This window comes from Phodopus roborovskii, unplaced genomic scaffold (genome assembly GCF_943737965.1).
Source record: "Phodopus roborovskii unplaced genomic scaffold, PHOROB, whole genome shotgun sequence".
Lineage (NCBI taxonomy): Eukaryota > Metazoa > Chordata > Mammalia > Rodentia > Cricetidae > Phodopus > Phodopus roborovskii.
The window spans coordinates 13,303,804-13,329,457 of NW_026126460.1; the positions used below are offsets into that span (position 1 = coordinate 13,303,804).

At 39.5% G+C, this 25,654-nt stretch overlaps 1 protein-coding gene across 1 annotated transcript in view; it reads left to right on the forward strand.

Annotated features, from left to right (window-relative positions):
- The window catches only part of Unc80 (unc-80 homolog, NALCN channel complex subunit), a 195,664-nt gene that overhangs the window by 44,252 nt on the left and 125,758 nt on the right, over window positions 1-25,654 (forward strand). Inside the window, exons 11-18 of the mRNA XM_051190388.1 lie at window positions 6,755-6,895; window positions 8,498-8,766; window positions 9,755-10,126; window positions 14,042-14,188; window positions 19,838-19,985; window positions 21,802-21,950; window positions 24,074-24,240; window positions 25,237-25,335. Of these exons, the coding sequence (XP_051046345.1) occupies window positions 6,755-6,895; window positions 8,498-8,766; window positions 9,755-10,126; window positions 14,042-14,188; window positions 19,838-19,985; window positions 21,802-21,950; window positions 24,074-24,240; window positions 25,237-25,335 (1,492 nt within the window). The remainder of the gene's footprint in view (window positions 1-6,754; window positions 6,896-8,497; window positions 8,767-9,754; window positions 10,127-14,041; window positions 14,189-19,837; window positions 19,986-21,801; window positions 21,951-24,073; window positions 24,241-25,236; window positions 25,336-25,654) is intronic.

A 25,654-nucleotide genomic window follows, 5' to 3' on the forward strand; every position in this document is an offset into this window, starting at 1 on the left:
GGTACTAGATGAGGGCTCCATGATGGTGGATAAGTTAGTTGTTGATCTCATTATCAGGAAGGGGCATTTATGGTATAACTTCCACTGTTCTTCAAATTGTTAAGTAGAGCCAGTCTTGTAGGTATCTGGACATTTTTTAGGTTCAGTTTTCTCTTCAATCCTATAATGGCTCCTCTTTTATGTTCTCTCTCTCTCTCTCTCTCTCTCTCTCTCTCTCTCTCTCTCTCTCTCTCTCTCTCTCTCCTGTTTTCTATTCCTCCCCTGAATCAATCTTCATAGTCCCACATGCTTTCCTCTCCTCCCCTTCTCTTTCTCCTAGTTCCCTCTCCACTCACTGCCTCCCACACTCCCCATGTGCTCTGGAGAACTTTTCCCTTCCCCCTTCTGTGAGGGACTTTATATGAATCCCTTAGACTCCACCTTGCATCCTAGTTCCTCTGGTGGTGTGAATTATAGGCTGGTATTCCTTTGCTCTAGGTCTAAAATCCATATATGAGCAAGTACATACCATGTTTCTCTTTTTGTGACTGGGTTACCTCATTCAGGATGGTTTCTTCAAGTTCCATCCACTTGCCTGCAAATTTCAAGATTCCACTGTTTTTCTCTGCAGAGTAGTATTCCATTGTGTAGATGTGCCACATCTTCTTTATCCATTCTTCAGTTGAGGAGCATCTAGGTTGCTTCCAGGTTCTTGCTATTACAGATAATGCTGCTATGAACATAGTTGAGCACATGACTTTCTTGCATGGATGTGGATCATTTGGGTATATGCCTAAAAGGGGGATTGCCGGGTCCTGTGGTAAACTAATTCCCATTTTCAGAACTGCCATACTGATCTCCAAAATGGCTGTATGAGTTTGCACTCCACATCCTCTCTACCATAAGTTGTCATTGGTGTTTCTAATTTTAGCCATTCTGGCAGGAGTAAGATGGTATCTCAAAGTTGTTTTGATTTGCATTTCCCTGATAGCTAAGGATGTTGAGCACTTTCTTAAGTGTCTTTCAGTCTTTTTGATTTCCTCTATTGAGAAGTCTCTCTTCAGTTCTGTACCCCATTTTTAAATAGGGTTATTTGGTGTTTTGTGACTAGTTTCTTGAGTTCTTTGTATATTTTGGAGATCAGCCCTTTGTCAGATGTAGGATTGATGAAAATCTTTTTCCAGTCTGTGGGCTGCCGTTTGGTCTTGTCAACTGTGTCCTTTGCCTTACTGAAGCTTTTCAGTTTGAGGAGGTCCCATTTATTAATTGTCAATCTCCTAGTCTGTGCTACTGGAGTTATGTTCAGGAAGCGGTCTCCTATACCAATTTGTTCAAGGGTACCTCCCACTTTATCTTCTAAGATGTTCAGTGTGGCTGGATTATGTTCAGGTCTTTGGTCCATTTGGACTTGAGTTTTGTGCATGGCTATAGACATGGGTCTATCTGCAGTCTTCTACACATCATCATGCAGTTGTGCCAGCACCATTTGTTGAAGATGCTGTCCTCGCCTCATTGTTTCTTTTAGCTGTTTTGTTGAAAATCAGGTGTTCGTAGGTGTGGGTTAATATCAGGATTTTCGATTTGATTCCTTTGGTCTACTTGACTATTTTTGTGCCAATACCAGGCTGTTTTCAGTACTATATATCTGTAGTAGAGCTTAAAGTCAGGGATGGTGATCCCTCCTGAAGTTCTTTTATTGTACAGGGTTGTTTTGGCTATCCTGGGTCTTTTTTTTTTTTTTTTTTTTCATATAAAGTTGATTATTATCCTTTCAAGATCAGTGAATAATTGTGCTGGGATTTTAGTGGGGATTGCATTGAGTCTGTAGATTGCTTTTGGCATGATTGTCATTTTTACTATGTTTATCCTACCTATCCAAGAACATTGGGAGATCTTTCCATTTTATTTCTGGTATCTTCTTTAATTTCTTTCTTAAAAGACACGAAGTTCTTATTATATAGGTCTTTCATTTGTTTAGTAAGCATTACTCCCAAAAGAATTTATGTTGTTTATGGCTGTTGTAAAGGGTGATGTTTCTCTGATTTCTTTCTCTGTCTCTTTATCGTCTGAATAAAATAGGGCTACTGATTTTTTTGAGTTTATCTTGTATCCTGCTAGTTTACTGAAGGTGTTTATCAGCTGTAGGAGTTCCCTGGTAAAGCTTATTGGGTCGCTTATGTAAAATATCATATCAATTGCAAATAGAGACAGTTTGACTTCTTCCTTTCCAATTTGGATCCCCTTGATCTCCTTTTGTTGTCTTATTGCTTTAGCTAGAACTTCAAGTACAATATTGAAGAGATATGGAGGGGGCAGCCTTGTTCCTGATTTTAGGAATCGCCTTAAGCTTCTCTCCATTCAGTTTGATACTGGCTGTTGGTTTACTGTATATTGCTCTTATTATGTTCCTGTTATCCCTGATCTCTCCAAGACCTTTATCATGAAAGGGTGTTGAATTTTGTCGAAGGCTTTTTCTGCATCTAGGGAGATGATCATATGGTTTTTCTTTTTCTGTTTATTTATATGGTGGATCACGTTGATAGACTTTCATATGTTAAACCATCCCTGAACCATGGTATGAAGCCTACTTGGTGATGGTGGATGATTTCTCTGATGTATTCTTGGATTCAGTTTGCCAGTATTTTATTGAGTATTTTTGCATCAATGTTCATCAGGGATATTGGTCTGTAGTTTTCTTTCTTATTGTGTCTTTGTGTGGCTTGGGTACCAAGCGTCATAAAAAGAATTTGGTAATGAACCTTCTGTTTCTATTGTGTGGAACAATTTGAAGTGCATTGATATTAGCTCTTCCTTGAATTTCTGGTAGAATTCTGCACTGAAGCCATCTGGCCCTGGGCTTTTTTTGGTTGGAAGGCTTTCAGTGATTGCTTCTATTTCATTAGGGGTTATAGGTCTATTTAAGTTGTTTGTCTGTTCTTGATTTAATTTTGGTCAGTGATAGTTCCCCAGAAATTTGTCCATTTCCTTTGAATTTTCAAATTTTGTGGAGTACAGGTTTTCAAAGTATGGCTTGAAAATTGTCTGGATTTCCTCTGTGTCCATTGTTATCCCCCCTTTTCATTTCTGATTATGTTAATATGCATATTCTCTCTCTGCTTTTTCATTAGCTTGGATAAGTTTGTGTATCTTGTTGATTTTCTCGAAAAACCAACTCTTTGTTGCATTGATTTTTTTTTTTTTGTATTGTTTTCCTGGTTTCTATTTTGTTGATTTCAGCCCTCAAATTGATTATTTCCTGGCGTCTACTCCTCCGGGGTGAGTTGCTTCTTTTTGTTCTAAGGCTTTCAGTTGTGCTGTTAATTCTCTTATGTGACTATCCTCTGGGCACTTAGTGCAATTAACTTCCCTGGTAACACTGCTTTCACAGTGTTCCATAAGTTCGGGTATGTTGTGTCCTCATTCTTGTTGAATTTTAGGAAGTCCTTAATTTCTTTCTTTATTTCTTCTTTGACCCAGGTATGGTGCAATTGCACATTGTTCAATTTCCGTGAGTTTGTAGAGTTTCTCTTATTTGTATTGTTGTTGAATTCCAATTTTAAAGTATGGTGGTCTGGTAAGATTCAGGGGAATATTCCAACTTTTTTGTATCTGTTGAGGTTTGTTATGTCACCTAGTATGTGGTCAATTTTTAGAAAAGGTTCCATGTGGAGCAGAGAAGAAAGTACATTCTTTTGTGTTTGGATGGAATGTTCTACATATGTCTATTAAACCCAATTGAGACATAACTTCTAGTAGTTCCTTTGTTCTTTGTTAAGTTTCTGACTGGTGGTCCTGTCTAGTGGTGAAAGTGGTGTGTTGAAGTCTCCCACTCTAAGTGTGTGAGGTTTTATGTGAGATTTGAGCTTTAGTAGTGTTTCTTTTACAAATGTGGATGCCTTTGTATTTGGGGCATAGATGTTCAGAATTGAGACTTTGTGCTGATGGATTTCTCCTGCTATGAATACGAAACGACCATCTTCATCTCTTTTGATTAATTTTGGTTTGAAGTCTAACTTATTAGATATTAGGATAGCCACACCTGCTTGCTTCTTGGGTCCATATCAATGGAAGATCTTTTCCCAGCCCTTTATCCTGAAGCAATGTCTATCTTTGAAGCTTAGATGTGTTTCTTGTATGCATCAGAAAGATGGATTCTGTCTTCGTATCCATTCTGTTAGCCTGTGTCTTTTTATAGGCGACTTAAGTCCATTAATGTTGAGGGAGAGTAAGGACCATTGATTGTTAATGCTTCTTTGTTTTAGATTTGTTGTTGGTGGTGGTATTGTGAATACCTTACCCTTGGGTTTTGGTGAAGTGAGATTATCTATTGCTTATGTCTTTGTGAGCATAGTTAACTTCCTTGGGTTGGAGTTTTCCTTCCAGAATTTTTTGTAGGGCTGGATTTGTAGATACGTATTGTGAAAATCTGGCTTTGTCATTAAATAACTTGTTTTCTCTGTCTATAGTGATTGAGAGTTTTGCTGGGCATAGTAGCCTGGGCTGGCATCCGTGGATTCTTAGTACTTGTAGAACATTTATCCAGGACCTTCTGGCCTTGAGAGTTTCCATGTATAAGTCAGGTGTAATTTTGATAGGTCTGCCTTTATATGTTACCTGTCCTTTTTCCTTCACTGCTGTTAATATTCTTTCTTTATTCTTTATTATTTATATTAGGTGTTTTGATTATTATGTGTCGAAGGGTCTTTTTTCTTTGGTCCAGTCTATTTGGTGTTCGGTATGCTTCTTGTACTTTCATGGGCATGTCCTTCTTCAGATTGGGAAAGTTTTCTTCAATGATTTGATTTGATTTGATTTCTGCACCTTTGAGCTGGGCTTTGCCTTCCTCTATGCTTATTACTCTTAGGTTTGGCCTTTTCACGGTATCCCACATTTCCTGGATATTTTGTGTTAAGGATTTGTTGGATTGATGATTTTCTTTGGTCGATAAATCTCTGCGCCTGAGATTCTCTCTTCCATCTCTTGTTTTCTTTTGGTTATGCTTGTGTCTATAGTTCCCAATCGCTTGCCCAGTTTTTCTATTTCCAGCATTCCTTCAGTTTGTGTTTTCTTTGTTGTCTCTATTCAGTTTTCAAGTCTTGAACCGTTTCCTTCACCTGTTTGTTTTTTCTTGGCTTTCTGTACTTTCTTTAAGAAATTTGTTCATTTCTTCTGATTTTTTTGTTTGTTTTTCCTTCCATTTCTTTAAGGGATTTTCTCACATCTTCTACTACTCCTTACAGGCCTCTATCATTTTTATGACAATAATTTTTAAGTCGTTCTCTTCTGCTTCATCTGCTTTGGGGTGTTCAGGTCTAGTTGGTGTAGAGTCCCTAGATTCTTGTGGTGTTATGCTTGTCTATTGTTAGGTGTTTTCTTGTATTGCCGTCTTCCCATCGCTTCTTCCAGTAAGTGGGGTCTCTCTCTATGTTACTCCCCAGGTGGGCTTAGTTGGGTCAGAAGTTCGATGTCTGTAGCTCTGGGTGGTCCAAGCTCTCTAGGATGTCTCTCTTCAGGCAGGGGCCCGGTGATAGGGTTAAAGATGAGGCTCCAGCAGAAGATCTGCGATGGAGGTCAAAGATCCTGAAGTTGGGACTCATGATGTTCTGCATGCAGATAGGTGGATCTAGCCTGGCCTGGGACTCTCCAGCTGATGTCTCTCTAAGAGAGGCCTGGCGATGGGGGTCAAAGGTGATGGGGGTCGAAGACTAGGCTGAGATTCAAGATGTTTCAGCGCTGATAGGCTGATAGGCAGATGTAGCTGAGGCCTCTTAAGCAGAGGCAGGGCGATGGGGCTCAAGAATCTATCTGCAGGGATTGAGAGTGGCCTGGTGGTGGGGATAGGTGGATCTCTGGGAGGAGCCCAGTACTCTGGTAGAGGACCAGTGGTGGGGATCAGAGACTAGGCAGGTGTGGATTCTGGGTGGTCCTGCATGGATAGGTAGGTCTAGTGTGCTCAGAACAGCTCCAGGAAGTTCCCCGAAGGTGGCAGGATTGTTGGCTCCACCCTCTGTCCCAGTGCTCAACCAGGGGGACAGTGGGTAGGGTAGGGCACAGGGTAGAAGGAGGGCAGGAACGCTCTTGATGGGGACAGGACACAGGGGGAGCGAAATCCGTGGGCCAATCCAGGGAGTTCCCAAGGAAGGGTGTGTGGGGGGGATTCCACCCAAATTGGTCTCAGACTCACCTCTAGCAGAGGCCTGATGATGTGGGGGGGGGTCAAAGTCGATGGGGGTTGAAGACTAGGTTGAGATTTTGGTTGTTTCCGAGCTGATAGGCGGATCTAGCTGGGGCTTGGCACTCTCCAGCTGAGGCTTCTTAAGGGAGGCCGGGCGATCCTGTATATAAATTTTCATTTTTTTCACATAATGACAGACTTTTGCTTAATTCTTATTTTGTAAAAAAAAAAAAAAAAAAAAAAAAAAAAAAGGAAAGCAAAGGCAATAGGCACCCACGCCGCCTTGGATGGCACATTAAGAAGGGAAGCTTAAAATCAGAAGCTGACAGCCAGCAAGCCACAACAGATGGTCTCTGACATTTGTCTTAGATTGGAGCTGACCTTACCACAGGCAGCTTCTTCAATCATATTGACCTTGACTATGCCCAAGAAAAGTTTAATTCTTGCTATTTTGTTACAGCTTCATGCTCATTGTTACACTCTTTCATTCTATTGCTGCCCTTCCCCTAGGAAAAAAACAAAACAAAACAAAACAAAAATCTCTCAGCAGAGAGTCTTCTAGACTCTAAAAGCTTCTTGTGCTACTCTCATCCATCGCAGGGAAACTGACCCGGCGGGGCAGCTCAGATGCAGCCACGGAAATGGAAAGCCTGAGTGCCAGGCACTCCCACTCTCATCACACTCTGGTGAGCGACCTGCCAGACCACTCCAACAGCCACGGAGAAAACACTGTCAAGGAAGGTAGGTTCAGCACGGGTGGTAGACAGTAGGAAGGATGGGGAAGGAAAGCAGAGTTCTTTCATGTTTTCCCATTCGTCAACCGTTACCCACACATCGTGGTTAGGGTTTCTAACGCTGTGATGGAACTTCATTACCAAAAGCGACTTGCGGAGGAAAGGGTTTATTTGACTCATGCTTCCACATCACTCTTCATTAGAGAAAGAAATCAGGACAGGAACTCAGACGAGGCAGGAGCTGATGCAGAAGCCATGGAGCAGTGCTTCTTACTGATTTGCTTCTCGGGGCTTGCTCAACCTGCTTTCTTATGGAACCCAAGACAACCAGCCTAGGGATGGTACCACCACGATGGGCTGGACCCTCCTCCATCAATCACTAATTTAAGAAATTGCTCAAAAGGCATGCCTTATGGAGGAATTTTCCTAACTGAGGTCCCCTCCTTTCACATAACTTTAGCTTGTGACAAGTTGGCACACAACTCTCCAGCATACTATGTTGATTCGTTCTCTAAATCCTCATATTTCCAAAACCCTACACTCATTTACATTGCCCAGAAATTTACTTGTTAGCTATTCTTAACACAGCCTTAGTAGTAGGGGATGTGTGATGCTGCTTGATGAGCACCATACCCAGGGGGAGAACAAGGACAAAGCATGCATACATATTTTAAGGGATCGTAAGCCTAAAGGCTGGAGAATGTCTCCATTCATTGCTTGTCCACCTCCATGCTGTACCTCCAAGGCAGCCAGCTCCTACACATCAGTGGGAAGGAAGTCTGTCCTCTCTAAGGCCACCAGCTCATTTTTCTGACAGATCCTGTTTCATCTTGGTGGTTTATGTGGAGCAAATGTATGTCTCTGGGTACTACGCAGCTTCTTACTCTTCTCTTTGAACAGAATTGTTTATTCTTTTCATTATCGGTATGCTCTTATAGTAGCATAAACTTCATCCCTTGATCCCCTTTGTCCCCAAACTGTACTATAAATATACAATGGTATCTATTAGTTGTCATTACACATCTCAGGGTCATTACTCATGTAGAAAAAAAATAAATCTTTCTTGTTATCCTTCAATACTTGGAATTGCATGTTTGCTGACCATTTGGCGGCAGTTTCATGTATGTATATAGTATGTTCTGATTACTCTCCGTGCCCCACACCCAGGTCTTTCTTATCTCCTTCTTATCTCTATCAACACCAGTGCACCTCCTACTGGCGTTTGGTTTAACAAAGTGAAGTTTATTTAACAGCTATAAACTCATAGAAAAAGATCTCAAATAAATGAGTTTATATCAATGGGCTATCATATAACAGTAAATAAAGCCTATATAACATTATCAACTTAAGTCATCATTATGAAATTAAAATTCTAGCTTCAGTTTTAATGAGAAGGCATGCTAACACAGCTTCCTATGCCCTTCATTATCTGTCAGATTATCAGATAGTCTTCATAGTGTTCCATGCAAGTTGAGAATAGCTTTGAGACCGTAAGTCCATTATCTTTAAAAGTTATGATTGCGGTCACAATGTAAGAAATAGCCCAAGAGTCTAGCTGGTGTATCAGGTCCACACAAGGGAAACGGAAATCTTACTCTTGTCTTCCCAGTGCGATCACAGATCTCCACCATCACAGTTGCAACCTTCAACACCACTCTGGCATCCTTCAATGTAGGCTATGCAGACTTCTTCAGTGAGCATATGAGGAAGCTCTGCAGCCAGGTGCCAATCCCAGAGATGCCACACGAACCTCTGGCATGCGCAAACCTGCCACGAAGCCTCACAGACTCCTGCATTAACTACAGCTACCTGGAGGACACAGAACATATCGATGGGACCAACAACTTTGTCCATAAGAACGGCATGCTGGATCTTTCTGTAAGTGGTGGTACTTTTCTTTATGAAGACTAGGAAGAGTTCAGTGTAATTTTTAGAAGATCGGTTAACATGGGCATGTAGATATCTTAGAATTATTTGCTGAATCTTAAAATGAAGAAGCAATCCATATAAAAATACCAAAGAGTATCAAAAATCTTACATATACCTTTTGCCTTTTTCCAGGTATTTTATTATATTTGATCTTATCTCAGAATGCTTTTTACCCAAAACCTTAGTGAATCTGAATATACATATGTAAATGCATTTAAGCATATGCTCCACTAGGTCTCTGTGTTCTCTACAATAAAAGTAAGAAGTTCTTTTATTTTTCTTTAGTTATGTAATCACCAGGACTATGAACCTCCCATGAAGCCAGAAGGAAAAGAAATGAATAGAAGTCCTTGAAAGATTTAAGCTTGCAGTCTCAGGAATGCCTTTTCGGAGTACACTCATTATTAGCCAATAAAAGAGTTGTTATATTTTACAATTATATTTACCAACATTCTTATTACACTGTATGGAACAGGGCTTAGCAAATAATTTAATATATTAACATCAATAAAGGATTATAATTTAAACATGCAAATATTATGCATTTAAAATTGAAGGTTAAATAATGATGCAAGCATGAGGGAGTTATTGTTCCTGTGGTATAAGTGTAAGGAAGCCCTTGTTCTTTATTATTTGTGGGAAGTGAAATGCAAAGGATTAAAATGTTCTGTATTTAAAAAGTCAGTTAAGTGTTCATTTGGGCAAATGATTGTTTTTTTTCATTAACTCAATGTGCTTCATTATTTCTCCCAGCTATCTCTTTCTTGGCAAGATTGGAAGGCTTAATGAGCTACTAAACGTCTTGAATTCTTCTGCCTGAATTATTTATAACCATTTCTAGGCAGTGCCCAGTGAAATGGGTTAAACAGAATAAGAGACTTTTGGAAAAGGAATGTGGGCAACTTCACTGTCCTGTGTTTACCTCTGTGTTCTGCAGGTGGTTCTGAAGGCTGTTTATCTCGTTCTTAACCATGACATCAGTTCTCGAATCTGTGATGTGGCACTAAACATCGTGGAGTGTTTGCTTCAACTTGGTGTAGTTCCCTGTGTAGAAAAGAATAGGAAGAAGAGTGAAAACAAGGAAAATGAGACTGTGGAAAAGAGACCAAGTGAGGGAACTTTCCAGTTCAAAGGCGTGTCTTCGAGTTCCACCAGTGGGTTTGGGGCCCCTTCTGCTAGTGGAGCTGGAGATGGCGGAGCAGGAGAAGGAGGAGGTGGAGATGGAGGAGGAGGCGGTGGAGGAGATGGAGGAGGTGGTGGAGGAGGTGGAGGTGGCCCTTATGAGAAGAATGAGAAGAACCAAGAGAAGGTATGGTTGCATTACCTGCTGTATCCTCTGGCAGTTTGGTGTCCAGAATTCCTTTCCGTTTGTGCGTGTGTGCATATGATGCTCTCTCTCTCTCTCTCTCTCTCTCTCTCTCTCTCTCTCTCTCTCTCTCTCTCTGTGTGTGTGTGTGTGTGTGTGTGTGTGTGTGGGTGTGCATCTGTTCTGCTTATTTCCCCTAGATATTTATTGACTAGACTATCAATGAGTCATTAGAGTATATTCTAGCAATCATGGTATGAAGTGCTCAGCAGGCATGTGAAGAAACTTAGAAGAGCTTGGCTTCTAAATCCGAAAGTTGGTGTTACTCATTGGATATTAGGACTGGCTTTTTGTTGTTGGTTGGTTGGTTTTTTGTTTGTTTGCTTTTCTTTTCTTTTCTTTTGTTTCTTGGTGATTTTATTTCTGAAAGATAGCATCTCAAACCTCCTATGTTATCATAATTCACAGTCTAACAGCAAGGATAGCCTCTTTCCCAAGACTTTGCATATCTAGTCATTAGTGTAGTAACAATCTGCTCAGATTCTATAAAAAAAATATAGAGATTGGTCAAGAGACATTGACTTCTTGCATTTATGGGGGCTGGAAATTTCAAGGCTCCAATGCCAGCAGGAGTTTCCTACAGCCTCTTCTTTGGACTAGAAGGTGACTGCCATCACTATATGTTCCCAGGATCTTCTCTGTGCAAGTGCAAACAAATTGTGGGACATCTAGTTACTCTGTGAGGCCCCCTGGCTCTGGACACCAATGTCTAACCTCATTTAATTCCAATTACCTCCCAAAGCCAGTCTCCAAATATCAACAGGTTGAGAGTTAAGGCTTTGGTATTTGAATTTTGAGAGTCACAGCTATGTAGCAGTCTGACATTGTGCAGTGTTATTTTGACACATGTCTTGTATGGAAACAACTACCCAGCCTCAGTTCTCTGGACTCTCAATGTGTCATATCCCTGAGGTTTTCCTCTGATTATTATTGGTTGTTTCTGCTTATAACTATGCCTTACAATCTCTTAATTTATCAAGAATTTCTTTTCTGTGATTTGAAGTTTAGATACAAATTATCATCATTTAAATTCATATAACTTACACTGATTTCAGTCGGAGGTTTTAGCTTCAAATTCATGTTCATAAATTGAAATAAACCAGAGAATTCTTTAACAGGTGACAATCTGTTTATCATGCTGAGTTTATAAGTAAAAGATTACACTGTAATCAGTTCTGCATTTGTTACATAAACTATGCATCACCCATTTTCCATATCATATTTTAATATGTAAATGAATAGTACTTTCTTTTCTACCTCTCCACCGATGCATATTTCCTCTGTTAATATTCTATTTCTTCATCTCACAATTTGTTTATATTGTACCAAAAATTCATGAACTCTCATCCACAAATCTATTCCAATATTCTTGGGTTCTTACTCTTTTATTTAGAATTTTCTACTCTTGTCTTAATCATGTATCATGTCTAAATACTATCTTAAATATATTTAATTAATAACTATAAAAATTAATTAAATTATATAATTGTGTAACTATAAACTACATATAATTATTAGTTGCAGTAATTATTATATTAAATATTATAACATGATATAATAGATGTTATTTTGACCAAAATTACCACATGTGGAATATTTTAAAGTCAAATTTTATGATCTCTGAAGCAGCCACCAAGATGTAAATATTATGTAGTTACTTATCAAACTGCAATTATTCCTTAAGGTCTACCAAAGTCTATTCTACCTTAAAACAATCTGTTATTTGCAGTGGAATTAGAGTTTATTGGCTTTTGCAACCTGCTATGGGGGACGCAAGAGAGAAGGGGAAAGCTAATTTCTATTCCTCTATTGACCACTAGCCTATAATAAGAGCTTAAAATATCATTTAATAACTCTGATTTCTGCCTGTAGCTTGATACATCTTTCTTCATATCTTCAGTGAAAGCAACCTAACTCCTAAGGACATCTGAAGGCCTAAAGAAATAAAGCTGGATGGATGTGTACAAAGAGTTTTCAGGACTATAAATGCTTTAAACAGCATATAATAACTTTAAAAAATCTATGTAACTCAACCTTCCAAAGAAACCCTTGTCAGTATGACCTTCTCCAAGGTTCTACTACAAAAACCTGCAGTATTCCTGAGTTACCCAAATGTGCCCAACTAAGGGGAGCAGTGAGGATACAAATTCACTCAGTCTTAATCTCTCTTTACTAAACCACCATTCAAGAACCTAGTCTGCATAAAGAGATTCTGAAGGACAGTAGTGACATCTGCCTAAAAATAACACCATCACATACTGTCACTTACCTCTCACAATCTCTACAAGACAGGTATCAGTGGCACTTTCTTTTTAGAGAGCACAGGATTTTAAATATAAGTAGCTTGCCCAAGGTGACATAGTTGTTAGATATTGAAGTTAAAATTTGCATCCAAACTAAAAGCCATTTCTTGCTTAGCAAATACATAATTACTTTGGACTCAGTACGTTCTTTGTTCTTTGGACTCAGAATTATTCTTCAAAGTAGTCACCAGGTGATGCAAAGTGACCCTTCTTACTAGTGCCAGGACTAGTCACTAGAGAAAGGATTCCTTCAGGCAAACAACAGGATGTTGGGTGGTTAATAGAGGCAGCTTTGCACCTGGAGGAGGTCTTCAGTTGAGGCAAGTTAACCATTTCTACAGCTCAGAGACATTTCATTACTGAAGTGTGGCTCTCTAGGGCCCCACTCCACATCTGCTACCTGAGTTTATGGACAACAGGAGGACCAGTTGCATAATGTTAGGGGAGGAGAGATCCCACTGCACTATGTTAAGGTACAAGATAATGCCTCTGTAACCCCCTAGCTCCTTCATAACCTACCCACATTGCAGTATTCTTTCTGTTTGTTTGACTAATGGGAAAAAAACCCTCATGATTGTGGAGTAATTCCCTTCCACTATTTCATATGGTCTGTATGGAAAACCTATGATACAGGGAGAATAGCCATTAGTACCATTACTCCATGGGCAGAAAGGTAAAAGAGATTAATTTCTGCTATTGTCTTGTATCACCATAAGCAACTAGGTGCAATCATGAGCAAGAATCCTGGCTCTTTGTATCAGCAGATGCTGACAATTAAACATGGCCAGAAGGGCTAAGGAGCCTTCAGCTATTAAACGACAATGGCCCTCCCACTGTGGGCTCAGCATTATCCCTCAGTAACAGCTTACCTTTTCTCCAATAGAAAGAATTCTAGTTTTTATTATTTTTTTATTTTTTGCAATTCCCATCCCACAAAGTAAAAGGGACAAAAAATAAATTTCATAATGTTTTTATTTGGGGGGGGGAGTCTTCCTGATGAACCATATGAAGAGAGTTCAGCCGAATATTTGTTGAGTTCTATACATTCTACTTTGTTTATGGTTATTATGTGTATTGCAATATGATGGAAGTAGGCCTTCAGAGATTTTTCTTCAAAATGTCTGTCTTATTACCCTAAGATTCACAAGTTCCAGACTTTGATCAGTTTCAGGGAGCTAATAATTATCTTTGCCTGGTGGTGTTATCAGAAACTTATTCATAAAGATAGTCTCTAAGAAAAGCTATTTGTGTTCACTGTTGATCATCCCATGTCTCTCGCTAGGTTTTGTTCTGATCATCCATCAAGGATATAAAAGTATGTCTTGTAATAAATGCATTCAAATTCCATATCATCATAGAACATTCAGACTGCAGCTTTGTTCTGCTGGTTCATGTACAAGGTTTTAAAAAGGTGCATTTGTTGATCTCTTGGCAATTGTATTTTCTAAATTTCTGTAACACATTAATTTTATAAAACAGAAGTCTAGTAACAACAACAAAAAAAGCTTGCTGGCAAAGTCAACAGGCTTCTTTCTTTCTCAATCATGGTTACTAGGATGAAAGTATACCTGTAAGCAACCATAGGCTTGCTCTTACTATGCTCATCAAAATAGTGAAGTCTTTGGGATGTGCCTATGGTTGTGGAGAAGGACACCGAGGGCTCTCTGGAGATCGTCTGAGACACCAGGTATTCCGAGAGAATGTAAGAGAATTAAAGTAGATTCCATTTCCTGTCTCTTTCTCTTTCCTACTTCTCAATGGGGAATGAGTCCTTTGGCAATGAGGGTCAACGTTCCCTGAAAATATGGTATTTCATAGGCAACTAATACCATCTTTGGATGAGAGGATTCCCACAAGGCATCTCAGGACTTCTAAAACCGAATTTTAGGAAAATTTAATTGGGAAAACTGGTCTGCCTCCTGCTTATTGCAGAGCATTTGGAAAAAGGGTACAGAATCAGACAATCAATCTAGATAGAAGTTTGAAAGAACTTTGCACAGATGTATACATCTAGCAAATATCTGGTGGTCTGTGCAGAGGCTCCATCCATCATGTGGGTAGTAAAGAAACATTTTATATTAGAAGAAGGGGTCAAAGACATTGATATTCTTACTTAGAAATGGAAAGTGGCCCTTATTGAGACAAAACAGGACTGTAAAAGTAGCCAGGCCTCTGGCTGCTTTGCTTGAGAATGCCCCTCAACTTCTCTATGTTTGAGATCATATTCCTTTAAACTGTATGAAACCTGACACTCTGCACATGGGCAGCCATTGGACTGCATAATGGAATGTGGTTTATTACAGCTCACTTTCAATTGCCTCTACCAACAGTTATCCCCCAACTGTTACCTTGAGCAACAACCTACCTCCAACGTCCTGATCCAGGCTTGTTGCCTCATTTCTATATTGGAGTTGAAATCATAAGAAAATATTCTTTTAAAAATGAAAATTTCATGTAAATTTGAGCACAAATCTCTTTGGCATATCTTTGCAGAGTTTTAGGATCATGTCAAAACCTAATGCCAGCCCATTTTCTCTGGAGTAGGTTTTGTCACGAAATGTTCATACAGTATTAGCATGCTAGATGTCTTGCTTAATGCATCATATACCATCCATCAATTTATCCATTTTTCTTTATTTTGTATTCAATTATGTTATAGCATTTTGATTTATTGTTTATATATGGGAGGTATAGTCATAGTGGTTAACTTTTAAATTCCCAAACTCAGACATTTTGACCAAGATCTAGATTTTGAGACTAAAAATTAATAATAATAATAATAATAATAATTTAAAAACAACAATAAGGCAATAAAAGCTTCCCTTGAATCGATCCTTACACAATGAATAAAAACTGTCAACGCTAAGGAAAACACATCACTCCTCATATAGAAGACCAATTTCATGGAATTCAACTTCAGATATAAAAAGAAGCATCTTCCTGAAGGTGTAAACTGGCTTTGAGAACTGTATTCTGTTTTTCTGAATTGATGGAAAGCAGACCACTTGGGTCAGAAGAGAGGTTGCTGTCATTGCATGGCCAAGAATATCTTGTTTTTCCATGATACTGGTTAGTCAATTTTTCTACTTACTTTTTCAACCTGATGACTTGACCAATTGCTTTCTGATCTTTTAGACCTCTTCTGTACTCATTATGGAGATTTTATGCACAAGTTTGAGAAACATCCCCAGGAAAATGTCTAGTTTAAGAACTATATAGTTCTGTGTTTCTGCACCATAGAATTTTCAAACACAAACTTTCTTGTAAATTAATATATCTCTAAGTGCCTAATGGTTCTAACTCCAATAATTCATAGGTTATTAATCTAATTTTGTTTTTGGTCCCAAATTATTGAAAAGAAGTTTATTGATTAATACTTTTATATTTCTTGAAAATATAAAAAGTGTCTAAAGGTTCTGACATGTAATTCTTTTGATACTTCTTAGGCTATTAAACGAATGACTAAATAGTAGTTCTAAATTATTGAAAAGAAATTAATTAATGTTTTTATGTTTCTTGAAAAAACTTAAGTTGTTTTCTCAGAATAAAAATTTTAAAGTCTGGGCAGAGTGGGGCAGGGAGGGGCCAGGATAGGTGGTGCTGGAAGCTATAAGACTCCAGCCTGTGGCCAGGCTGCCATGAGCCCTGAACCAGTATTTTCTGCATGGCGTGTGTCTGGAAAGTAGCCAGTGCCTGTTCTCATTTGACCTGGCAAACAGCAAGCCATCCACCATCTGCAAATACTACCAGAAGGGATACTGTGCCTATGGTGCACGCTGCAGGTATGATCATGCAAAGCTCCCACCTGCAGCAGGTAGAGCAGTGGGCCCTGCATCCCACTCTTTGCCATCCTCTGGCTTGCCTAATCCTCATCCTTCCCTGGACATTGCCCCATCTGTTTTGAGAGACACATTTGCATTTGCATGAACCAGAGAAGCTAGAGAAGATGATGCTGGTGCTCAGAGACTGAAACCTCACTGGCCTGGCTGAAAACAAGACTCTCCCAAGCATAGTGAATAATCCAGGTGGTTGCAATGACCATCAGACAAGCCCAGAGATGAAGCCCCATTCCTACTTAGATGTCATCAGGAGTGGCCAGCAGCTCCTATAGCAAGGAGCAGCAATTATGCCCCTACTCTGCTGCCGGGGAGTGCTGGTTTGGAGATGCCTGTGTCTACCTGCATAGGGACATGTGTGAGATCTGCGGGCTTGAAGGCCTGTACCCCTTTGACCTAGAACAAAAGAAAACTCATAAGTGTATGTTGACATTTGAACATGAGATGGAAAAGGCTTTTGCCTTCCAAGCAAGCCAGGACAAAGTGTGCAGCATCTGTATGGAGGTTCTCTTGGAAAAGACATCTGCATCTGAGAGGAGGTGTGGCATTCTCTCCAGCTGCAACAGCTCCTACTGCTTGTCCTGAATCCGTCAATGAAGATGTGCCTAGCAGTTTGAAAACCCGATCATAAAGTCTTGCCCAGAGTGTCATGTGATATCAGAGTTTGTAATTCCAATTGTGTACTGGGTAGAAGATCAGGATGAATTGATTGAAGCTTTCAAACAGAATGGGGGGAAGGCATGTAAATACATTGAGCAAGGCAAGGGACCTGTCCCTTTGGAAGCAAGTGCTCTTACCACCATGCTTACCCAGATGGACTGCTGGCAGAGCCAGAGAAACCTTGGGAGCAGCTGAGTCTGAAGGGACTATGAGGTTCTTTAATTCAGTATGGCTTTGGGATTTTATCGAGGACTGAGAAACCCAGCAGGTTACCAACACGGATGATGCTGACTTGGCAAAGTTTGGAGACCTCTTCATGCACATTTCTGGAGTAGAATCATCAGAACTCTAGAATCAGTGCTGACACCTTCATTTAGGGCTCTGCAGTCACAACTTTATAAGGCAGGGTGGGGAAGCCTCTGTCATTGACCCAAGGAGGCACGGTACCTGGATGGGAGTATGGCAGCGAATCCCTTTGGTCTCTTCATGCTCCACTTTCACAGCCCTGGTGAAGGGAAAGGCATAAGATAACCATGGAATCACTACGTTCAGAGTTGAGCTCCTCGTTGTACCTCCAGCCCCTTAACCAGGAACCAGCTATGTGGTTCAGCAAGCTTGATTAAATTTCCCATTGAACTCTAAAAGCATTGCAGATAGACTTGCAGTTTGCACATCAGAGATATGAAACTGTACCTTTTTGGTGTGTTTTATACAAAACATGAAGTAATTTGTACTTCAGAGGTTTAGTCTTTTATTCTCTCTATAAATATTAACAGCGAAGATCTATACAAATCACTTATGGAATGATAACTGAATCAATGCAGAGCACCTTGTACTTAAGTGCTTTGTTTTTTAAGACCAGGTTTCTCTCTATAACTTTAGCTTGTACTGGAATTCACTTTGTAGACCAGGCTGGCCTAGAACTCACAGAGATCTGCTTGCCTCTTGCTAAATGCTTTGTAAACATCACTTTTTCACAAAACAACATCTGTTCTATAAAAACAAAACAAAACAACAAAAACCATGATTCCCTTTAAGATATGGTAACTAGAAAGCTCTCTGGAACGAAACAAAACAAAAACAAACAAACAAAACCTCCAGGTTTCAAATCTTCTAAAACAAAGTGAAGGAAGAAGGAAAAAACTCTATGATACAGATGGAGCACTTAAAGTAATATCATACGAAAAAGCTTATCCAGTGAATTCCAAGTTCCTTTTTCTTCTAGGCTACTAGTAAAAACATCAACAGAATTCCAGTTCTCAAGGTTCACCTCCCTCATGCCTACACTGACTACAAAGTTTCCCATCCTCAAGGTGGTCTCCCCCAGTTGCATCAGCTTCCTCGATCCTTTAACCCTTACCCTCAGCCCAGACACCTCCTCCATTTCCCCATTTCATCCCATCTTCAAGGCCTTTTTTGTGTCTCTTTTGCTCATATACCCCCTTCAAGACACCAATAAATCTATTGTATTAGTCATATCAACTCCTTGTTATGAGTGGCTGGTATCTAAGTATAGTTCCCCAAGACCATCATTGTCTGATGTGTTAATGAGACTATTTTACACGAGAAGTAATTACACTTTAGTAGGCAAGACACAGACTTCTGGTATTGACTCTACTGCAGAATTTACAGAATCAGCTTGGACAAAACCCTTGATTTCTTTAGACCTCACTTTCATCAACTTTGAGAAACGGACAATCAGCAAATAATAAAGTCAGACATGATGCCTTTTCATACAAGAAATGTGTATTTTAGAGCAAAAGCACCATGTAAATGAGGCTTATCTTTTAATAGTAGGAGAACTCTAGCAGCCTCCTAGGGTTCCCAGTAGCATGAGAATATTCTGTCTGAAACCTCTACTGTCAGTGATTGTGACTTTGTTGCTGGTGGTAGGAATTACTCCCCTTTACTTTGCATGGTGGCAAAATTATTTACTAGATCATAGGAAATATAATGTTATTTTTGAGCAGAAGGACCATGTCATGGGACCAAATTCTATTTAAATATCATACTTTCACATTCAAATTCAGACAAATAAAACATGAATATAACATTTTATGCCTCTTATATGTTCCAAGGAACTTTTTTCCTCTTGGCCTTAGAAGAGATCACTGTACAGCTGTGGCAAAAGCTCAGTTGGTAGAGTGCTTGTCTAGCATCTATGATGCCCTGAGTAAAATATCTAGGAGCACATTAGCAGGGTGTGATGGTGTAATCCCAGAATTCAGGAGGTGGATACAGGAGGATTAGAAGTTCAAGGTCATCCTCAGCTATATAAATAAAGAGTCCAAGGCCATAATAGGTTACTTGAGGATCCGTCTCAAAAAACAAAAAACAAACAAACAAAAACAAAAAAACAACCCATCAATTAATTAATCAAAAGAGGTATAAGGCCATTGGATTTCCACTCACTCTTATTTTCACTTTCTCCATTAAACCTATCAAACTTCAAAGTGCCTATGCAGGAAAGCTATGTGCTTTCTCCAGTTACATAAAGCCTCTGAGTTTTTCTAAGAGTAGACAATGGGTTCTATGGCTTACATCAATTTTGATTCTTGAGTTATTTTCATTAGATCTTAAAATCTTGACCTTGGTGCAAAGACTGAGTTCTTCTTGGTGCAAAAACTTGAGTTTTTCTGAGGAGTGGTTTTTCCAAGTGCAAGCTCCTTGTTACTTCCTAGTTGGCTTCTGTCCATTTCTTGTTCAAACAACCTGGCCTAGCATGGGGAGGATCTGGCAGCAGTATGAGGGAGTGGGTGGGAGGCTTTGCCTTCTGCAACTTTTGTCTCAGACTAACGGTGTCTGGAGCTTAAGCTGGTACTTGTGACTTTTTCACTTTTCTTCCTTCATTGCAGGCCCAGAGCTGCCTCACTAAGCTATACAAGCTAGATAAGATGCAGTTCCGACAAACCATGAGGGACTATGTGAACAAGGACTCTCTCAATAATGTAGTGGACTTCTTGCATGCTTTGCTAGGATTTTGTATGGAGCCAGTCACTGACAGTAAGTAAAGCCAACTCTGAGTTTGAGGAGCAGCCACTATGAGATGAAGCAGGTAGTGTTTCCCTGGCATGCTCAGTGTCTAGGGCTAGAACTCAGAGAAGAGAAATATTTAAGCATGCCTGTTCACATATGCTCATATATGTGTGTGAGACTGTGTGTAATGTAAACAAGAGATGCCTCCAAATTACCCTATGACACAATGATGTCCTCACAAAGTAATTTACCTCACTGAATAGGGATTTGGTAGTTCTGTCTCTCACCCGACCTGTGCATGACAATCGAGACCAAAATCAAAAGATAAGGGAATATATTTACTAGTTTAACAAGTATGAAATGAGTACCTACAATATGCCACTTTTAGGGTTTGGTATTTTACATAATAAACTAAGAGAGAAAAGTAATTAGCATAAACACTGCAGTGACCTAACTGGCACATGTACATATAGACGTAGTTTATTTAAATTAGGCAAATATAGAGAGCAACAGCCCATTTGTAGTTCAGTGGCTTTAAAAGAAGTATGGAGGCCTAAGCTGCAGGGTGAAAGTAGAAAGTATCAATTACATTTGTACACAGTGACCTCCTTTTCCTTTCGGACCTTCTGAATGCAGACACCTTAAGGAACTGGCGCCCAGGTTGAATCAAATGCATATTTTGAATTGAGCTTTGAAAGAATGACTTTTTAGCATAGATTCATTGTTCATATGATACATGAATGGAGTTGACTAATTTATGGTATAATCTCCGTGTGTTTAGAAGCAATTTTTCCTGGTTGTGTCCTATTCTTTATTGTCTAGTTACCTATGATCTTTGAAAGAAGATCCTGATTATAAACTTAACTACCCCCTCTCTCTTTCTCTCTCTCTCTCCACCCCTTATCTCTAATTTGACACAAGAACTCTAAACACACACTGCAGATTCCTTTCAATAGTGTAACCCTGGAAATAAATCCTTATCAATTGGTCCAGACAGCAAAAGGTTGATAATTAAGCGTGTTATGTTCCTCTGAGGATGCTTGAGCTGTAAAATGAGTCACGGTGAATTAGACTGACAACACAGTTTCTTAGCCATCAATCTGACAGCTGTATATGTCCTCACAATCAATAGTAGGCTCACGTGTCATGAGGATTCCTTTTGCAAAGGCACAGAATACATATATGTCCTCTGAATATCTATGGATATGTAAAAAAAAAAAAAAAAGCTATAAAATACCACGGAGGTTCACAGACTTTTGATGTCCAGCATTTTTCATGCTCCATTTTATGGAGGTTGCTCTGAGGGTGAGTGGAAGAGTTTCCACTCAGTTCCCTCCAGGCCTAGAGCAAATCTGCAAAGACTCTTATCACTTCACCCTTGCTGCATAGCTCATGCTGACCAAGCTCATGCCCTTCTGACATACTGGATAGTTTCCCCTAAAAAGCCCGAGTTCCTCACCACAGAAAATTGAGTCATGCTATATTTTCTCTATGGAGAAACTAATGAGTTCATCTTCCTTCCTTCCTTCCCCTTCCCTCCCTTTCTCCCTCCCTCCTTCCCTCCTTTTCCCTCCCCCCACCTCTGTCTCTGTCTCTCTCTCCCTCGCAACCCCCTTTCCTTTCTAATATTAACCAATCCAAATGATCCACTGCAAGCACCATGTCAGAGTGACATAGACCAATATTTTTCTAATCTGCACAGGGATCATTACACTGGGTGTATCTTTAATCTCCCGTGTCAGTGCTTTCACAGGGACCCTCCCAGCTTCCCAGCTGCCAGACACTTCCTTACATCCTTCAGCTGTGTAGCTTATCGCCTTTAACATGTGTCTTTGCCTTCCAGACAAAGCTGGATTTGGAAATAACTTCACCACAGTGGATAACAAATCCACAGCCCAAAATGTGGAAGGCATTATCGTCGGTGCCATGTTCAAGTCCCTCATTACACGCTGTGCCTCAACCACACATGAGCTACACAGCCCTGAGAATCTGGTGAGAAGCAACCTCCCTTCCTAAGAGCTGGTCTTAGCTGTCCCCCCTCTTCCTCATAGCAACTCTCATTCAGTGACCTAGAGGAAGAAAAGCTGAAGTCTTAAAGTCACAGTATCCATTTTTTCCCATGTCAACCCTAACTTACCATGGGGCCCTAATCATCTGTCCTATCTATAGATTGACTGATCTTCCTGCTCCACCCCACAAGTTTCTGTAGAGAGTGGTAAAAAGATTACAGGTACTTTTAGCCTTTCAGAAAGGTGATAACATTTTATTGGTTCATGAAATATGAAAGGATGTTACTCCAAGAATTATTTGAAACTGTATTTATTTTTAAGAATTCATCAAATATGCTATTGAAATTTGTTCCACTTTTTTTTTTGAACATCATAATCCTTATCTGTCCTTCATAAAAGCATGCAGTAATTAATCAAATGAAGTTATAAGTAGTGTTGGAAGAAAACTATTATGAAATGCCCAAGTCTTACCAAGGAGAACAGGATGTCTTGAGATAGTCAGTGTAGATCTAGGAAGATAAATTTAACACAGCTAGGTGAATTCAGGTGACTTTGGGGTCTAAAAGAACACTCCTCCTACATCTGTTAGATACTATGGTTTGTATATAGAAATGAGCCCATTTACACATATGGAACTATCCCCTATTTTACTAAATGGAGGACATTATTCTATATTATTCTAAATTGTGAAGTGGTTCATTTAAGATAAACATGATTTTCACAAACAAATGGAATTTGCATTTGCTGATGGTCAATGGCAATCCAACATATGATCTTGGATCTCACAGACACCATTCATGCATTCCTCTTTGTCCTGGATAGACTTGATTTTTAAAGTTGATTATAATGCCTATGAGTTCTTACCAATCTTCATGTACAACTTCATATGTAGAAGAAGTGTTAAACACTTTAGTTATCCATAGAACTGCCTTTGAACTCCTATCCCATGAAAGTAACTAAAAGTCAAACTCATTCTTAAGCTTTCCACTCCACAGTGGACACTCTGGACACAGAGGACAGTGTCCAGAGTGAGTCTCCACAGACCAGGGCCATTCCTAGGTAGCTATTATTTACATAGTGCTCTCTGCAGATATGTAGGCCTGAGCATGCCCTGGTGAAAATAGAACCTATGCTCTTAGCTAGCTTTGTCTTCCATGAATGAGCAAGTGAAGAGCAGAGCAAAGGCCTTGGGCCCTGTTTCCCACAGGCTGAAATGGATGCTGTTTCTGTTGTCCTCAGGGGTCCTTCCTTCTGCCTCCCTGAAGATCATGGGCATAGTTGTCCCATGGTACTAGGGTTTTAAAAAACAAAGATATCAAGGTAAATTTTTTTATGTTTCTAGATTCTGTTTTACCACAAAGACCTAGAATGTAGTAACTACCACTTAAAGAAGGAAGGCAGGGATGAAGGTACTGAAAGAAAAACTTAGTATCTCAAGGAAAAATAAGTATAGACACATTTTTTAAAATGTCAACCCACCAGTGTACCAGCATTATAGCACCTTCTGCACAGTCTTAGATTCATGGTCATGTTCACACTCTGTGTGGCTACAAGCATACATATCATTTACTAAGTATGTCCGGGAAAGTTCATCATGTTATGACTGAATAATCAGGTTTGTTAGATGTACCTAAATGAATTACTCAACATTTCACCATAATAATCCAGACCATTTGGAGAGGCTCAATAGGGGATGAAGTTTCCATTCTAAAAAAAAAAAAAAAATCTGACTGTCATTTTTTTTTCTTCAGGCAAAAAAAAAAAAAAAAAAAAAAAAAAAAAAAGTTCTCTTCAGAACCTACAATTAAGAGAGAAAAGTTGGGAATCCAGTGTTAAAGACTGTAGACTGATGTCTTCCGAGTGGTATAGCTAACTAACTATACCACTCATCCTCTCCTGTAGTGAATATGAAGGGTAGCATTCTCCCACGGGAGCAACAGAAAAAAACAAACACATCTGTTACCACAGCAGTGTTTTGTTGTCATTCTTTCATGACTTCACTGATCATCAAAACCCAAGCAATTGACTTCTCTCCCTAGCACATCTAACCCTACAGCCATCTGGTTAGCGTTACTGCTCCCAAACCTTCTTCTTGCCTTCAAACAGGGACTGTACTGTGACATCCGCCAGCTGGTCCAGTTTATCAAAGAAGCCCATGGGAATGTCTTCAGGAGAGTGGCTCTTAGCGCTCTTCTGGACAGCGCTGAAAAATTAGCACCTGGGAAAAAGGTGGAGGAGAATGGACAGGAGTCTAAGCCTGCAGGCGGTAAAAGGTTGGAAGCTTGAGCTCTGTGAATATCAGTGTTTGTGAACTGTCAGAAGAATGTTACCCTTTGTCATTCTGTCCATGTGTTTCCTGATAGGGTACAAAGTTGGAGCAGGAATGGTAAAGCTATCTTGCACAACTGGTATCATAGTCCAAATGAAGCTTTAAAAGAAATGACTTGTAAGGGTAGAGAGTTTGTGATCATTGTGTTGCAAAGATTGCCCCAGGAATGGATTAGTGTTTTCATAGATTTTCATGGAAGTGGCTTTGTTAAGAGAGTGAGCATTCTATTGACAACTGACTATTTTGCCACGTGATGCCCTGTACCATAATTTGCCATAGCAAAACAGTAAGAAGCCATCATCACCTGCCTTCGGGTTCCCAAGCCTCCAGAGCCAAGAGTGAAATAAATTTTTTTATTGTGTATTAAAAAATGGAATGAGCTCATGTACTCAAATTTCATTCTGTATTTCTCAATTACATGGTAAAATGTTATCTTTGTTTTAGTCTTTTTAAAATAATTTCTATTTTACCATGTTCTTTTGTTCAGTATTCTAGAGATAGTAAAAAGATAAATTGCTGGGCTGAGACATAGCTCAGTAGTAAAGTACTTACTTAGCTTGTACAGTGTCCTGAATTCAGTTCCCAACACTCCAGGAAAAAAAACTGGTATGCAATATTCTGTGGTTTATCCTTCCAGTAATTGTGCATTTATTCCATGCCCACTGTATTTTAGAAAGCCCTAACAGGGATTAAAAGAGCACCTAAGCTAACACTTTGGCTTACATCTAAAGCCTCGGCTTGCTATAGTGAAATACTGGTATAGAATAAGGTTACAAGTCTAGTGTTAAACTACAAATTCCACACAAAATGGACTCACAGTGAGAAATGATAACAACCAGGTATGTTGTTAATTGAAGAGGGTTTGCTTTGTAGAGCATCTGAAAGATTAAACGGTGGTGATCTACCCCATTGTGACTGGTGAAATGTATCATTTGTGCAGGTCAGAGGCAGGAAGCATCGCAGATAAAGGCCAGGTATCTTCTGCACCTGAAGAATGCCGAAGCTTCATGTCTGGTCGCCCCTCACAGACACCAGAGCAGTAAGTAGAGTTGAGTTTTGTCTCCAACGCAGAGTTGGGCACTTCACATGGAACAAAGTTTTCTTTCTAAACTGTTTTTGTGTTTTTGTTTGTTTATATATATATATATATATATATATATATTAATTATTATTAGTTTGCTTTCATTTCCTTGAAACATTGCCCTCTGCCCTTCGAATTATATTCCCAATGCCATATATTGGTCTAGGGGAGGCCAAATAACAACCTTTGTGCCTATAGGAAGGATCTCTAACTGTGTTTTCCATCTTGACTTTCTTGAACCACTGCCTTTCACTATGCAAGAAATAAATATGAAAAA